This window comes from Larus michahellis, chromosome 18 (genome assembly GCF_964199755.1).
Source record: "Larus michahellis chromosome 18, bLarMic1.1, whole genome shotgun sequence".
Classification (NCBI taxonomy): Eukaryota; Metazoa; Chordata; class Aves; order Charadriiformes; family Laridae; genus Larus; species Larus michahellis.
The window spans coordinates 6,382,704-6,400,201 of record NC_133913.1 but is presented as its reverse complement, the minus strand read 5'-3'; the positions used below and the strand labels follow the sequence as shown (position 1 = coordinate 6,400,201).

Here is a 17,498-nt window from a genome sequence, read left to right as displayed (position 1 = left end):
AGTGTTGGGTTGATGGTTGGACTCCATGATCATGATGGTCCCTTCCAGCCTCGACGATTCTATGATTCTATGATTTATGACGCGTAGTTGGCCCTGCAGCAGCCGGGCCGCCCGCAGGCCCAGGCCCGGGGAAGATGGCGCCTGAGAGAGGCCCCAGCCGCGGCGTTGCCCCGGCGACCGCCCCCCGGCGGAAGGGGCCCCGGGCGGGGAGGGGGCGGTTGCTAGGAAACAGCCGCGCAGGCGCGCGGGCGCTGAGACCACGAGGCCGCCACCGCTGGCGGAGCGGCCCCGGCCCCTATCCCGATCCCCGACCTTCAGGCCTGGCGCTCCGCGGAGCCCTTCTCCGCCATGGAGCTGGAGGATGACTTTGGTGAGGCCCGGGGTGGGATTGCAGGGGGGAAGGGGAAGGGGAAGGTGTCGGGGAAGGTGTCTGCCTTCTGCTCCAGGCAGGCCCCGGCCCGGCCCGGCCCGGCCCCGCCCCACGACAGCAGGCCTGGGTCAGTTTCCGTACTCTGTGCCTGAGCCGAGAAGATGAAGGCAGGCTGAGAGAGTTGGGGTTGTTGGGTACTGTGTCCAACTCTGAAGCCCTTAGCACAAGAAGGACAGGGACCTGTTGGAGCCGGTCTAGAGGAGGCCACGAAGATGATCCGAGGGCTGGAGCCCCTCTGCTGTAAGGACAGGCTGAGAGAGCTGGGATTGTTCAGCCTGGAGAAGAGAAGGCTCCAGGGAGACCTTGGAGCCCCTTCCAGTCCCTAAAGGGGCTCAAGGAAAGCTGCGGGGGGCTGTTTGCAAGGGCATGTAGCCATAGGCCGAGGGGCAATGGTTTAAACTAGAGCAGGGCAGGTTTAGATCAGCCATTAGGAAGAAGTTCTTTCCACTGAGGGTGGTGAGACACTGGCCCAGGCTGCCCAGAGAGGGGGTGGAGGCCCCATCCCTGGAGACATTCAAGGCCAGGCTGGATGCGGCTCTGAGCGACCTGATCTAGTTGAAGATGTCCCTGCTCACTGCAGGGGGTTGGACTAGATGGCCTTTAGAGGTCCCTTCGAACCCAACACATTCTATGATTCTAGTGCTTTGCTGAATATTTTAACTAGGCCAGTGTTATATGTGGTTACCACATCAGGCGTGCTTCTGATGTGGATGGGTTCTGGCCTTTGGGAAGTATCTGAGTAAAGTGACTTAATTTGGTTAAAGTGCTGCTCCTGCCTATAGCTGTTGGCTCAGCAGACTCCAGATATGCATTTTTTGGATTGTTGTGGATTTGTGTTTGCATGCAATGTGGCGAGGGACGGGGATCTCATTTGCACTTGGCATTGCTGTGGTGCCACAGAGGCTTTGCTTATTGCAGCCTTGTGTTAACTGCACCTATTTACCCAATCCAGACAGCTCCTGTGATTTTTGTGTTTGCTCTTTTATGTACTGTGGTGAGGGCTTTCCTCTTCGTCTGGTACTCGTCTCTGTCTCCTTCCTTTTGCTGGTAATGCACTTGGTCTGATCTTGTGTTGAGCCAGTTCACAGACAGAAACCACTTCTGATTGCTCTTCCAGGGGCAGCTGAACCAGTACAAAGCTCGTCAGTCCTTCTTAATGATGAAGTCATCTTTAGTTTTCAGCTGTTCTAATGACCTAAACTGGGTAATGGAGGCAAGAGGTGCTCACAGGTGGCAGAGGTGACAGCAGCAGCGCGGCACAGCTGAGATGGGAAGAAGGATTGGGTTCGTCCGTCCGTCCTTCCTTCCTTCCTTCCTTCCTTCCTTCCTACTGGTTCACAGCATGAAGTCTGCTCCGTGTGAACAGACTTATCTAGCTTAGCTTATCTTATCTTATCTAGCTGACAGCCTGTGGGCTGATAGAGCTCCCTGACCTACCTCTTGAGACAACTGAGTACCAATGCATGTGTAAGAGAAGGGGATGCGATGGCGGGGGAGAGCCTAAACAGCAGCAGCCCATGCTTAGATCCGTTTAAGCTACTGTGTAATCCTAAATGTGCCAAAAGCTTCTGCAAAAATAGTGGCGGAGCAGAAAGGATGAAAGAAGCCTGGTCTGGGTCCCTGATGTGTGCCCCACAAAGAGACGCCCAGGCAGAAGAAGGGACCTGTATCTCCTCGCTGCTCCTCTTGCTCACTGAGAATATGGAAATGTGTTTTTTTAATAGAGATATTAATATTTTAATATACTTTATCTAGAGATAGATAAAAAATTTATATCATGCATGCGTGGACTCATACTGCCTCACTGTTCAGTGCCTAGATTCTTAGGTGTTTTAGCTGGTTTAGTAGCTCCTCAGCTCCTAAATAATTGCGTGACTTATGAAGAATTTCACTTAGAAGTCACATGCACCATGTTCAGCAGGCTACTTCCACAGAAATGAAACTACATTGTCTGGCAGCGTTTCCAGCAAAAGTAGCTGTTGATCAAAACAGATTTGGTTCAGGCTGACGATGCTCCTGAGGGCACTGGTGGGTGTGTCGTCATCCCACTGATCCTCCTCTAACATAGCTGGAAAAGTACTGCTGGCCTCATTCACTTTGAGTAAGTGTGGTTACCTACCTAATATGGTAACTTAAAGAGTTATTATGCTCAGTGCTACTCAATATTCTCAGTCTGTTTTGACTAACATCCCAGTCACCACAAACTTCAAAATGAATTTCTTTGGTTATGCAAAACAGATGCCTGCCTTAATGAGTGGTTTCAAAATAAGAACTGGTTTAACTCCCTAAGATCACAGCCTATGTTTTTTTTTCCTGCTTTGCTGTGTTAGTGATGCTAGATCCTGTCTTTCTAACTAGTTTGTGTTTTTTTTTCTCTCTGTTCTTCCATTTTACTAGATGATTTGGATCCAGAGAGGTTAATACAATGTCCGTATAATAAGCACCATCGAATCAGAGCCGGGCGCTTTCCCTATCACCTTGTAAAGTGTAGGAAGGTAAGCCCGATTGCCAAACAGGGCACTGAGTGGCAGTAATTCTGTATGCATAAATATAACGCGCATGTTCTCATTCTTGTTGGCGTTTTCTGTCTGGGTGGAGTGAGTTCCTGACAAATAGCCTTGTTTAGTGTTCATTTCATATAACTTTATTATTTGATTAGTAATGGCTTCAAGCACATGTTAATTCACCAAAGACCAGTGTGGCTTTGTTGAATGGAGATACAGATTCTTTATGGTTGGGTCAGGGAGGAAGTTCTGGTCTCTTCCAGCAGCTCACATGGATGTCAGGTACAGTTGGAGCACTCAGTCCAAGTTATGTGCACCCCTTCTGGCTAGTCAGAGTAGAAATGTTGGGATGTTGCAATTCATTCTTTAAGTGTTGAAGATGCAGCTGCATGGCAAGGCTAGGGTTGTTTTTTGTTTTGTTTTACTAATAACTATTTAATGTGCGTCTGTCGGAAACTGCATATCCTGGGCTCAGCACATATAGGAGACTTTTTCCCTCTCTGCTGTCTTTTATCCAGAATTTGAATACAAATCATTTAATAGGAAGCATTCCTTCCTCGCTTCTCCTCTGTCCTCATGGTTTGTTTGTTTTCTTTAAGTCTGCCAAGTGGTAGCATCTGATTGAGCTTTGGGTTTTTGCTGAGACCTTTTGAAAACCGATTGTTCCTCTTTAAGTTTGGCAATATGTTTTTAAAATAGTATAGCAGTGCTGTGCCATCTAGTTAAGATGCAGTTGGAGGGTGTGTGTCCTGTTATCAGTACTTATAAACAATTCCTTTTGGTGGAAGTAGTGCCTTAAAAAATATTAAGAAACAGGTAAAAGTGGTGAGAAGAGCTAAGTTGCAAGTACCTCCAGCATTCAAGAGGGCTGAAATTTTACTTGTTCATCCTCTGCAAATTTTGGCCAGAACGTACATGTGAGCCGGGTGAACAATGTTGTCAAGTAAACTTGTAACCATGTTGGTTTTGTTCTTGTGTTGCATAACTGATGACCAGACAGTTTTGACAAGCATAACTAATTAGGCAGATGAGGTGAGATAGTGATCACCACTGTCACTAGTGAGACTATCAGATGCAGTTGGTGTCTGTAAGTAATTAACAGAAGAAGGGCTCAGGGATTATTATCTGATCTACCTGAAGATGCCACTGTGTGATTATTTGCAGGGCAAGCGTCTGGGCAGAAATTGTCCTTCTTGCTTGTTTGTTTGTTGAATTCCTTTTGCAAAGCCAGCTTCCCATTGCTTTGTGCAAAATGCAGCCATGCCACGCAAACGGGGACCCTGCCAGCACAGAAAGTTGAATCCGGTTAGCATGAACTGCGTTAGTATTGCAAAGCTTCTGCTATGCAGCCAGAATAGTTTCCTCAAGCTAGATGAAGCGAATGATGGACACATGAGGACTCGGCAACCCTGGCCATGTAGACCTGGTGATGACAACTTCTGCAGTCACATACCGGCGGTAGTGGAGGAGACGCTGTCTCGGGCAGCGTCTGTACAAGGCACTTCTGCGTCTGCCTCAGGCGCAGGTCTGACCCCTGACCAGCAGAGCTGCACCAGTCAGAACCAGGCAGACACTGGGGCATTGGCAAAGTTGTGCTTTTCCCAATAAAGGCTGTATCGTTTGCAGGGGGTGAACTAATTTACCATAGTGAGAGCTGAGCGCTGCCAGTAGAACCTGTGTCTGTGATAAAAAGGTTTTACTTGCGTGGTAATCCTGTAGCACCAGTGTCTGCGGGTGGGATGCTGCCAGCTTATTTGATGTTTTGAAAGGTTTAAGGAATATTTGAATTGTTTAGATTTGCCTAACATCTCTCCCATACTGTTTTTAAAATAGTTTCATCTGTGCTTTAAGCCATGCAACCATATTGCCAGTATTTGCAGCAAATTGTAGGGTGTTTAGCTGAGGCTGTGTTTCATTTCAGTCAGCTCAAGGGTGGCTCACTTTCTCAGTGAATTGTGTTTTAGAGAACAGTCATGTTAGTTTCCCCTTATATTTTTACTAAGTGTCTTAAAAATATATTGCCATTCCTTATTTAGTCTTTTTTTTTTTTTTAAAGCAACATCACAAATATCCTCATGTTTTTCCTATAGATTAGGAAGAGATAAGTGAACTTGAGAGATGGCATGTGATTTTGGTTTTCCCTTGTCTAGAGCTACCCTGAAGTTGCAAAGGAATTGGCCACGTGCCCCTTCAACGCTCGCCATCTAGTTCGTCAAGCTGACCTCAGCGATCACATAATGAAGTGCAACGACAAAGGGATCCTTGAACAAGATATAGGTAAGAGAACCCTGAGTCCTCCGAGATGTTTGTTCATCCTGGGGACTGAGGTCACCTGTTTGTCAGGATATCTCATAGAATAACCAAAAAGTGGAGGTCAAATTACTGTCTGTAGTTTTGTGTGGCACAGCAGCTTTGGGGAAACTTGAGTCTTATTTGCTTTGATTTATTGGGGAGGTTCAGGAGAATATCACAGATACTCCCGGTAAGCCTTGCACATATTTTGTTCCCAGGCTTGTTGAATAAGAAAGGTTGTACGCTAGACCGTGCGCATTGAAGAACCCCCAGCAGGAGCTGGGTTGCTTTAATGACCAGAGGGATGGGCCCTTCTTTTTGTACGGCTTTGTTGAGGCTTGACCACTGGTGCCATGTGAAAAGTTGATTTCTACCAAAGAGGTGTCTAAGCTATGCAGACCCCTGCAGGTCATGTCCTCCAGGGCAACCTGAATAGTTCACTCCCACCAAGAGATGGGGCGATTCCTCCTCTAAGCAGCTCTGCTACTGCTCTTGCTTCCTCTGCTGTACAGTTAAGATTTCAGTCTCCCGCCCAGTGAGACAAGGTGGGAGGGGGTCTATCCAAAATGCCCAAAATATTTAGTGAGGCATCCCGTGCTATGCAGTGTCTTTTGCATCTCCTGTAGTGGCTTTTTAACTATTGCCACGCTACAATAGATAGATGGGTTTCTATGTTCTGTGGAGTTGCACTAAGGCTTGCAGTGATGCCTGTATTCCTCTGAGCCGGTTTCCTCTTCACTCAAGCATTCCTGCTGCAGAGTTCCAGGGGACAGAGTCTTTTCCTGTTAATTGAAAAAGGTGAATTGGAAATTGCTCGATTTCAGATCAGTACCTGGCTCTTGGGTGTACCTAACCTGTTTGCACTGTGCAGGGTTTCCTCTTAAGTCAAGGGCTGTTTTACAGCTTGATCCAAAGCACTTAATGCCTCTGAAGCAGGATTGACTGCTAGTCACCGAGTTTTCTCTCTTCCTGAAGTGAATCAGTCCTGTGGCTTCCAGAGAGAGCAGATGAATGCTGTGAGCACATGGCAGGCACCTCCGTGCGAGGAAGACTGGGAATCAGGTGAGGAACTTCCCCATCTGCCACACTCTGCCTTTAGGATACCTTGCTTATGTTTATTCCTGAAACCATGCATCTCTCCACCTTGCAGGCTTTTGTTGGTATAGGGAACTATTCAACATGCCTGCCGTAATTGGTACGGAGATATATTTCCAAGCATCTGCTCCTTCCCACGTAAGCTTTTGTACTTAGTGCGCAGTGATGACAATGGGAACACCATAACTTTTTATGTTGCTCAGTTAAATCTTAGTGAAGCAAACACATTCATCATTAGATCAACTTTTAGTCTGTCTGGAACATGTAGAAATACGACAGAGAGATTCCTGTTCTCATGGTGGTTGCTGGAGTTTTAGTTCTGAGCCACAACATCTGTTTCCTTTTGCAGAGTCGTCAGAGCAGTCAGATTCTCCTTTTATTTGGGGCATGACCAATTCTGGCGTAAACAGGTAGTGAATGCAAGTTTTATTCCTTACAACAATGTCTTGTATAGAGGAATATTGCAGCCTACTCCTAACTCGGCCTTGATGGCTGGACATGAGCTGGCTTTGCTGCTGCACAAACGCTGGGAGGAGAGATACTGATTAACAGTGAACGTTCTTAGAGTGTTGGCTCGGTGCTACTCGCTTTCTCATATGACTTGCCTGTACAAGAGAAGGAAGCCCTTAGGAACACAGATACTCTGTGCTCTTCTATGCACGTGGCAGGGTGCTCTTCCTGCCCATGGCGTATGTTCGGTTCCTGCTGGATGTCTGGTCAGTGTGCAGGGGAGCAAGGTGCAGAGCTGTTATGCTGACTTTCGAAACGTGGCCAGGTGCCTCCCTCTGGAGCCTTTTCAAACAGTTACTGAGCTTCTGTTGAGCTAATGGTTAGCTAGCAGTCCCTTGGGACCTCCTGCCGCCTTAGACTTGGCAGATGTGCAGGCATTAGGGCCCTGTGTTAGGAGAAATCCCCCCCTCTTGCCCTTTGCAAAGCATAAGCACGATTTGGGGGAGTGAGGAGCTTAATGGCCAGCTGCAAACTGGATGGAGCTGCCTTGACTTGTTTCATTGATCTGACAGTGGATCGTGACTGCACGCTGTGTGCAACATGTGATGGTACCACTGGAGTTGCCAGAGCACGTTTTAAGGTTCATCTAAGCCCATATGCAGCAACAGTCCTGCACCTGACAGCTCTGTAGTTCTGTATGAGCTCAACTGTAATAAACCTCTCCTTCCATAACAACAACGACATCTGGTTTCACTTGTTATGCGTTTTGGAAAACTTTCTAATGTTTAGGGTGTTTATAACTCTTCTAAGCACCACCACCTACGAGTGGCGAAGTACCATCATCCCCTTATGTCCTTGCTCTCCTCCATGCTATAGCAAAATGCATAAATTTGAGCAAGTGCACTTGTCAGGAGAAGTAACTGAAGTCTTTCAGTTCCAGTACCACCTGTGAACAAAAGAATTGCTTGCCTTCGAGAGTACGTGCCCCTGGGTCCTTCCCGTACGCCGTATCATGGAAAGATTGTAAGTACTATGCCTGTGGTTTTGGCACTGTGACTTCTGTAGCTGGTGGCAGCTGCTGAAATCTGTGGCTGCAGCAGTGCTTTATGGCCACCGCTGCATGGACAGGAGAGGTAGTATATAACACCTGCCTCCTTGAGAGCACCTTCTGAGGGAATCTGGTGCTTGGATCATCCTCTGTATCCTTGCTTTGAAGCATCCTCTGTATTCTTTGTTCATGTTCTTAACAGGCCCTTCTTTACAGCGGTCTAACTTAACCAGCTCCGCTCCCCAGCCACTTGGGCTCTGTCTATTCAAACAAGTCCTTCCACACCATCCGCACTAACGCCTTTCGCCACCATTCCCCCTTAAACCAAATGATTTCCTTGCCTTGTGCGACTCTGCTCGCTGTCAGGCGCAGCTAAGTCAAAGCAGGGGTGAAACTAGGGCTGCTTAAACCAGCGCTTCTGGGGAAAAAAATTATCAAACTACATCTGGAGGTGAGAGGGAGCTTCCCCTGTTGAAGTGTCTGATGCTGAAATCAGGCCGTTATCTGCCATTAGCAGCAAAGCAGAAGCTTAAAGATGCTTTGAGGGATGACTGTCTTATTTCTCATTTGGAGCGACTAAACCTGGTACTTCCGGGGCTGTGCAGGCATGGCTTCTGCGCAGTCCAGTGACTGCAGTTGCCATAGGGTCAGGCTGAATCTGCCAAACCAAATTAAAATGTCAACATCTGTGAAGTTCTGTTTGCGTTGGTGGTTTGTAAACAGCAGGAGAACTCTTGAAACAGCAAATGATCAGTTTTAAGTGGCAGGGTGGGGAAGGGGGATGATTTTAAGTAGAGGAGGTAGGGTCTGATTAGGTTCTTGATCAGAGAAGTGACAGTGGGAAACAGGACAGCGTGGGGGGTTGCACGTGCCGCTAAAGTCTTGTCCCTTAGATTTAATGCCTTAAAACAAGCATGTGCATTTGCAACAAAGAGTTGTCTACGTATGATGTTTTGTGCCAACTGTAAACGAAGGGGTGGGGAAACACCCTGCAAAAATGGCAGATTTGTGTGAATCCAGGCCTCGCTGTAGCAGGAACTATTGTAGTCCCGCTTCAGTGAAAGCCAGGAAACACCGAACAGAGCAAGTTCCAGGAATTTGTCCTCTGCACCACAAGCACGTGTCTTGCATCTGCAAAGCAACACTACATATTAGCGTTTCCAGGACTGTATGGTGTCTGGAGTGGTTTCTGTGGAACTCTTCCTGGACCTTTGTGAGAATGTTTTGATTGTTTGCTGGGGAAGAGCAGAAAACTCTCTGCAATAAACTGTGGTCATACCACCTGGAGCCAGTGAACTCCTATTTGAGGGCCTGTTACAGCCTGGAGAGTGTAAAGTAAGTTCTGAGAGTTTCTCCAGCTGTAAAGAGGCCAACGCTTCCTACTGCATAATGTTTAATTAAAAACACCTGGATGAGCCAAACCCAGAAGTAAGTTTATGTGCATGTACTTTTTTTCTTGTTATATCGTCGGCATCTGAGTTTGTCCGCATAGGACGTGTAAAGTGGACAGTTTTGGTTTTCAAGTATATTGTCATTTACAGAATTCTGTCTTTTTTCTAGAAAGCATCCCCATCGTGCCTTTGCGGCTTCAAGCTTTAAGCCTTAACTCTGTCACGTGGGTGCGTGGTGCTTCGAGTCATACGATAATGGAGAATCCTCTGTGAATTCCTTACAATTCACACAGTACCAAACAGGTGAAGTTTAAGGAGTGCACTTAAGCACTTGTCTGGTTTCCATTAGGGCTTTGTAGTTTTCTAACACTTAAAACATTAATGTTACTGGTGTTTGTTAGGGGGGAGGGGAGCGTGGGGTTGCAGGTTTAAATCACTAAAAATACATATTTAGGATGGTGTAACTGTTTGGATTAAGAAGTATATTTCTAAAAATGGGTGCAAAGTACAAAATGGGATCTAAATATAGAAAGACAAAGAGTTAAGAAACCAGACGTGGTATTTTGTCTGGGAAGAAATTAATGCTTTTCACATTTTGAAAAGAATGTTCCTCCAAATACTGAATTTTCACCATTTGTATTGCTACCGATGTAAAATGATGATTATTTTAAAGTTCAGTTCTGTCAAGGTTCTTGTTGGCAATGTAGAATAAAAAGGTTGTGAATACTCTTGGACACATTTTATATTTCTAAGAGACACCTGCAGTGATTTGTTACGCGCTTGTTCTGTTGAGTAAGTAAATGCTTACACAGTAAGCCCTCCACGCAACCTGCATTTGATTTTTTTTTTTTTTTTTTTGGTCACTTTGAATGGAAGTGGTGACAGATGTCGGCTGTTCGATTGGTTGTGGTTTGCCTGCAGTAGCTTGCTTGAAGGATTTGTGGGCCAGAGCATTATAATTTTACAGATAGATGCCATAATTGGGGCCCCATTATCCTAAGCTCGTTTAATTGCCAGTGGGTGGAAGACTGGCAGCGCTTAGTGCAGTAACTGCCTGCTTTTTGTTGGATCTCAGCGCTTGTCTGCGCTGCAGAGGTGAGCTTCGGGTGCTCCTACTCCCAGGAGGCACGTTATCCCGGTCCCCAGCCCTGGGGAGAGCACTGTTCTCCAACAGCCCTGCCTTCCTGGAAAGGGCTTGGAAGGTCATGGCTGTGAATTCCAAACATCCCCTGGCCACAATAATCGGGGCTTAAGGACCACAAGGAGTGGGTTTGTCTGGTAGGGTAGGTGCAGCTGACACATGACAGACCTCTCGGATCTGAAATCCTTCTGGGCAGCTTCCTCCAGCACGTCCCGCACATGCCGCCGTCTGTAAAAAGCAGGAAACCCATAATTTTACTGTTCCCTGCAGTGATTTGGGAATGCAGGACTAGCAGGCTGTAAGGATGTAAAACACAAAGGTGACCCTCCTCCAGCGTCACGACTGTTTGAAATCCCAGTATCGTCTGTCATCGGGCTGCTGGGATGAAGTGCGCTCTGATTGTTTTGCGTTTACCACAAGACAAGGAATGTTTCAACAGGTGTGTCAGATGGCACCTACCCCAAGGTGGCAGAGCGAGGACTTTCATGTGACTATCGCTGCAGTGACAGCGATGTATTCCTGTGGTAAATCGGCTGTCTCTCGTGCTGGGCAGTGCTGGAGCCTTCAGCCCCTTCCCTAGAGACGGGATGTGTCCCTTGCCGGGAGAATTGATGGGATGTGGGGTAACACCAGCCCCTTTTGGCCTGCCGGGGAGGGCTTCTGGGCGCACGCCTGGGTGACTTTTCCCCCAGCCTGAGTTTCTTGGCGGCTCAGCGGCGCCTGTGCTGACTGTGAGCTCTCCCGTGGGTGCACCCTGCCTGCTGGGCCATTTCTGAGCTACCAGCTCTGTGGCAATGGGACCAGTCTGACCAGAAACGCCTGTGGAAATTTGGGCTAGAAATGGTTGTGTCTGCAGTTGTCACTGTTGACTCAGGAGGGAGGAGAGGAGGCAGCGTGTACCTTTAGGCACAGATTCCTCTGCGTTGGGCAGCCTGGACGCACTGGAGTTGCTTGTTGTTTTGCTGGGTGCCCGCAGCCCTGGGTGGTGTCTGATGGGTCTCCCCACCCCTGACTTGCACCTGCCAGAGGTGCAGCAGCTCCGCTCGGCGGTGAGGTGCACCCATGCGGTTGGTGCAGCTCCCAGACCCACAGACACCTAGAGCTCCGCTTTGTCCCCGTGGGTCGCTGCACGGTTCTGCACAGATGTTCTCTCGCTGCCGGACACCCCCATGCTAGTGCTGTGCCCCACTGGGGCTGGAGCAGAGCGAGGTGCACAGGCCCTCCTCCACACCTTGGTGGGGTGGTCGAGAGCTCCTCTCCGCTTGGCCGTCAGCTGGAGCGGGGACACCGTGAGCAGGGCCTTCTGCTACTTCCCTGCTGTTCTGGATTGAGAGCAGAGGAAAAGGAGTTGGGGGTGTTGGTGGATGAGGAGCTCAACATGAGCCAGCAACGTGCGCTGGCAGCCCAGAAAGCCACTCGCATCCTGGGCCACATCAAAAGAAGCGTGGGCAGCAGGGCGAGGGGGGGATTCTGCCCCTCTGCTCCCCTCGGGGGAGACCCCACCTGGAGTGCTGTGTCCAGCTTTGGAGTCCTCAGCACTGAAAGGACATGGAGCTGTTGGAGCGGGGCCAGAGGAGGCCCCGGAGATGCTGGGAGGGCTGGAGCCCCTCTGCTGTGAGGACAGGCTGAGAGAGCTGGGGGGGTTCAGCCTGGAGAAGAGAAGGCTCCGGGGAGACCTTGGAGCCCCTTCCAGTCCCTAAAGGGGCTCCAGGAAAGCTGGGGAAGGACTCTGGATCAGGGAGGGGAGCCATGGGACGAGGGGGAAGGGTTTTAAACTGAAAGAGGGGAGATTTGGATGAGATCTGAGGAAGAAATTCTCTGCTGTGAGGGTGGTGAGCCCCTGGCCCAGGTTGCCCAGAGAAGCTGTGGCTGCCCCATCCCTGGAGGGGTTCAAGGCCAGGTTGGACGGGGCTTGGAGCAACCTGGGCTGGTGGGAGGTGTCCCTGCCCAGGGCAGGGGGTGGCACTGGGTGGGCTTTAAGGTCCCTTCCCACCCAAACCAGTGTGTGATTCTCATCTGCAGGACGCAGCACATGCTTTTCCCTCAGCAGCGCTGCAGGCCGCTGGCACAGGGAAGATGTCCTTTCCCCAGCCTTCCCTGTGGGGAAGACCCCCACCAGTTCCAGAGCACTGAGGGAGGGATAAGCCCTTTTCCTCCCCACTTGCACTGCCAAAGCAAAGCCTGCACACGGATCTGTTGATTTTTCACGTCGCTGTGTTGGGGGAGGAAAGGGGAGCTCCACCTTCTGCCGTGAATCTTGTCAGGGTCAAGATGACTTGGGCTCTTACAGGCTGCCCTTCCTGCACTCAGCCCTTTGTCGCCGACTCCACGGGCCATGAAACCCTCTGGCCGCAGCTGCTGGCACCCCTTCCTCCTTCTGTTCCCCTCCGCTTTCCCGGTGATCCGGAGATGAACACGGGGTGCCCCTAATCCCCCAGCAGCACGCTGGCGGCTGCAGCGTGTCGGTGGTTCCCGTGCGGTGGCACGGCCCTGCAGGACGCAGCTCTCCTGTGTGTCCCCCCGGCCCCGGCAGTTCAGACTCCTCTCTCTCCTGTCCGGCTTCAGCTGGTGGGGATTTGGGGTAGTTGCCTTTATTCCCAGCGGATATCCAGGATACTCACTGCCCAGTGTCCCCCCTCTCAAAGGGGGTAGGGATCCTTGTTCCTGCAAATAAGCAGCTTTGACTCTGATTCGTTAAATCCTGTTTATTCATTCGATAACCTGATCATCACACGTAAATACAGTGTCCTGAACTGTATTGGCCATGCCAAAGGGAAGAGGGTGGGAGAAAGAGAGGGGATAAGGAAGACTTCCCATCATGGGGGTGTTTACAAGCAAACAGAAAGTGCTGGAGGGGGGAGAGAGAGAGGGATCTACCCGGTGGGGCAAGGAAACACCAACTGCAAAAATACCAGACTTCCCTCGTTCTGGAAGGTGAACAAGCTCCTGGCATCATTTTGCCTTTGGAGTTCGGTGTCCGGCTCCTTTGTCTGCGGTCGGGAAGGCTGGAGGGGAGCTGGGGGGTGGTGGGGACCAGGCTGCGCAAGGACTCTCTCCAGAGTCGACGGCCTTTGTGCTGTGGGTATTCCCCTGGCTTTGCCGCAGCGGTTCAGCCTCAGCTGCGCTCGCTCGTTAGTTGCGTGTGGCCATTAACTCCCCAGGGAACGACCTCCCGCTGCTGAGCGTCAGGTCCCAGCAGGCGAGACTGCCCGGGGTTGCTGAAGGCGGCACAAAGTCTCCTTTTTCTGGCAGATCAGGCTCTGGCCCCACGTCTCCGCTTTACAACCAAACCACATTTAAGAAGTCATTTCCCCTTTCCTGGCTTTTGTTGTAGGTTATAACTCATAAGCCCAAACGCTGGGAGCTCATTTACAAGCGCTCGCTCAGCCGTAGGCTGGAAATGGAGGCAGCGGCTGCCAGGGCTGCTCATGCCGCTGCGGAGCTCAGCATGTTTCGTTCCTAGCGTCAGCCAAAGGGTCTCCGTCCGCAGCTCTGACACGCACATTCCAGAGCAGGGAGAGGGAAACAGCCCATTCCTCTCCGATCCAGTGTCCAGGAAGGACCTTCCTGCGTGGAGCTGCCGGCCCTGCCGATGGCTGGGTGCCTCCTGGCAGCTCTTCCCAGTCCCCGGAGTGCACAGGTCATAGAATCATAGACTTACGCAATTGTTTGTGTTGGAAGGGACCTTAGAGACCACCCAGTGCCACCCCCTGCCCTGGGCAGGGACATCCCCCACCAGCCCAGGTTGCTCCAAGCCCCGTCCAACCTGGCCTTGAACCCCTCCAGGGATGGGGCAGCCACAGCTTCTCTGGGCAACCTGGGCCAGGGGCTCACCGCCCTCACAGCAAAGGATTTCTTCCTCAGATCTCATCTCAGTCTCCCCTCTTCCAGTCTAAAACCCTTCCCCCTCGTCCCATGGCTCCCCTCCCTGATCCAGAGTCCCTCCCCAGCTTTCCTGGAGCCCCTTTAGGGACTGGAAGTGGCTCTGAGGTCTCCCCGGAGCCTTCTCTTCTCCAGACTGAACCCCCCCAGCTCTCTCAGCCTGTGCCCACAGCAGAGGGGCTCCAGCCCAGGTCAGCGTGGGGAGGACTGTGGCCGCGTCCCATCCTTGCTGCTGTGATGTCCCTGTCCTGGGAACGCTGCCCAGAGCCACTGGGATCCCTGATGTCACCTGCGCAGGCAGCTGTGCCTACTGCTCCCAGCTGGCCTCTGCCATGGGCTCCGGAGGCAGGCAGGCACTTGTACATTCATCCCAGAGCCCTGTCACCGAACCAGGCGGGAACCCAGGCTCTGCAAGGTCCCGGAGGAATTCCACAGGGCTCTTCCCACCCGCCGCTGGCCGGCCTGGTGACCCTGGAGATGCCCCGATGGCCAGGGGCAGCAGCACCCCCTGGCTGTGTCCAGCACAGCCCACGTCTCGGACAATACACCTGCTCGTATTTTGTGAGTCTGGTGTCACCTGAGGCCCAGCTGGGTTGTCACCTCTACAGCCCATTTCCAGAATGTTGCTGTCACTTACTGTTCTTCTCTGGTCCACAGTTGCTGTTTTATTCCCCGCCTTTTTGCTCTAAGCTTTTTACCTCCCCTAAATCAAGGCGCAAAGAGAACCAAGAGCGATAGAATAAGAGCCAAGTGATGGCCTGGGGAGGAAGAAGGCAGTTTGCTGCCAAAATTCCACCCCACACCGTGGGGGCTGGTGCTGGGTTGGGCCGCAGCCCCTGGGGAAGACAAAAGAGCGAGGCAGGAGCACCCTCTGCAGAGCGACGGCCGGAATTGTTATATTTGCACGGTGCTAACGTGAAAACACAACGCACAGAATCATAAAATCATAGAATCGCCTGGGTTGGAAGGGACCTTTCAGATCATCGAGTCCCTGCCGTCGCCGTTGGACTGGAAGAGGTTTTTCTTCTACAGTTGAGGCAGTGGATTGTGCTACTGTCTGCGGGCAGGGGGAGTGTTACCACTGGTTTGCTTTACTCTAAAGGAGGGGTTGATGCTCAATACAGGTTGCAATCGTGCATTATAGGGTTAAGATCTGGAAACTGCACATAATATAGGCATACGTACTACGCTTTGGTCTCTAGACAAGTATAAGCATCCTTTAGTACTTGTATCTGTGCCATCTCCCTTCTAACTTCATTCTGTCCCACCCAACCAGAATGGCTCATTAGTCATTATCTCCCCCTCCAATCTGCATCTACGTCAGCCACGCCGCACTCGGCTTTTAACTGCTGAAACCGGGACTGCACCGCGTCTCCTAAGTGGTTCGTAGCTGTGGGCAACACGACTTACTGCAGAGCAAAGCACAATTGCAAGAGAAAGAGAATCTAACCCCTAACCTGATTCCCCAACCGATCTGATCTCACGTTTTATATCCACGACCTCTTTCTCAACAGACACATTTTGCCCTCCCAAGTTTTTCCTTCGCTGTCCTTCACTAGAACCCAGCAGGAAGGCTGCGCAGGACACAGGGACGCCAGGCCCCCCCCACCGTCACCGGCGTCAGGGCAGGAGGGGGGGAGGTCTGGCCCCTCTCCCAGCGCGGGCAGAGCACGCTGAGGTCCTGCGTGTCCTCCCCACAGCAGAGCTCTGCTCCCCCCACACGCCTGTTCCGCCACCATTCCCACCTCCCTGCCGAGCCACTGCCACTTCCAGGGCCGCACAAGCCTGTCACCACCAGTCTCACCAGTGCGAGCCATCACTGGGAGCAAAACAAAAAACAAACTTCATTTTGATTACAAAAAAAAAAAAATCTTTATTCACATCACATGAATCACATCATGTCCCACCCTTGCCCCTTTATGTACAAAATACTGGTCCAGAGCCAGCGCAGACACTGGCCCAGACCTTCCCACCCCACGGAGCGGTGGGACCCGCTTCCTACTGCAAGGTGCAGACGGGGCTGCTCCAGAGCGTCCCCGTGACCCTCTCCCTGCTGGTGCCCTCCTCTGCAGAGCCCTCCCCGGCTCCATCCAGTCTCAGTGACTGGGAGGAAAATCCACCATCCCCCCCAGCCGTGGTTTCTACTGCGCCCTCTCCCTCCATGTGCGGGACCTTCCTGGTTTCTCCTCCCTGTGTTTCCATCTGGCTCCGTGCTCCCGGCTTCACAGAAGCCTCCAGAGCCAGCCCGCTCCCTGCCGGCCCTGCTTCCCCCTGCCAGGGGGCATCTGCCACCATCCACCTTCCTGGTGGGCACCGGGAGCCGCTATCACCCACCTGCCTCCTGTGGCGTCCCCTTGCCTCAGGCTGGTGGCTTTGGTTCCTTTTGCTACCAGTGCCTTTATACAAGCCCTTCTTATCCCGCACTGGTTTCAATGTCAGCTGGGCTTTGGCTTTGAGTAACATCTGTCCACTCCAAGAAGGCCGATGGCATCCTGGGGGGCATCGAAGAGCGTGGCCAGCAGGTGGAGGGAGGTTCGTCCTCCCCCTCTGCTCTGCCCTGGGGAGGCCACGGCTGGAGCTCTGGGGCCAGTGCTGGGCTCCCCGGTTCCAGAAGGACAGGGAACTGCTGGAGAGGGGACAGCAAAGGGCCACCGAGATGCTGAGGGGACTGGAACACCTCTCTGATGAAGAAAGGCTGAGGGATTTGGGTCTCTTCACTCTGGAAAAAAGACGGCTGAGGGGGGATCTTATCAACGCTGATAAATACTGAAAGGGGGGGTGTCAGGAGGATGGGGCCAGGCTCTTCTCAGTGGTGCCCGGGGACAGGACAAGGGGTAACGGGCACAAACTTGCCCATGGGAAGTTCCATCTCAACAGGAGGAGGAACTTCTTTGCTGTGAGGGTGGCAGAGCCCTGGCACAGGCTGCCCAGAGAGGTGGGGGAGTCTCCGTCTCTGGAGACATTCCAACCCCGCCTGGCCGCGTTCCTGTGCCACCTGCTCTGGGTGACCCTGCTCTGGCCGGGGGTTGGAGGGGATGATCTCCAGAGGGCCCTTCCCACCCTGGCCAGTCTGGGATTGGTCATGGTAGCCCACCACAGCTTCACTTTCAGGGAACTTCCTTTCACAGCTGAGCTCCGGCAGAGGTGCCCCATTTGGCCGAACCAGCCTTCTGCTTCATGTGCATCAAGATTTAAAATACTGGAATTTGTCCAGTCGTTTAAGTATTTGGGCACGTTACATGTTAAGTCAAAGTAACCAACTTCG

The 17,498-nt window shown here is 51.4% G+C and overlaps 1 protein-coding gene across 2 annotated transcripts; it reads left to right on the top strand.

Annotated features, from left to right (window-relative positions):
- The first annotated feature begins 229 nt into the window (after positions 1 to 229).
- On the top strand, positions 230 to 9,939 carry LOC141732735 (gametocyte-specific factor 1-like). Of its 2 annotated transcripts, XM_074562052.1 has the most exons (7): positions 230 to 370; positions 2,828 to 2,925; positions 5,085 to 5,211; positions 6,202 to 6,288; positions 6,671 to 6,731; positions 7,706 to 7,794; positions 9,380 to 9,939. In XM_074562052.1, coding segments are annotated over exons 1-7 (486 nt in total). In that variant the 5' UTR covers positions 230 to 348; the 3' UTR covers positions 9,382 to 9,939. The 2 variants fall into 2 exon arrangements, with proteins under 2 accessions (XP_074418153.1, XP_074418154.1); XM_074562053.1 differs by lacking the exons at positions 6,671 to 6,731; positions 7,706 to 7,794 and having other exon boundaries at positions 9,380 to 9,618.
- The last annotated feature ends 7,559 nt before the right edge of the window (positions 9,940 to 17,498 follow it).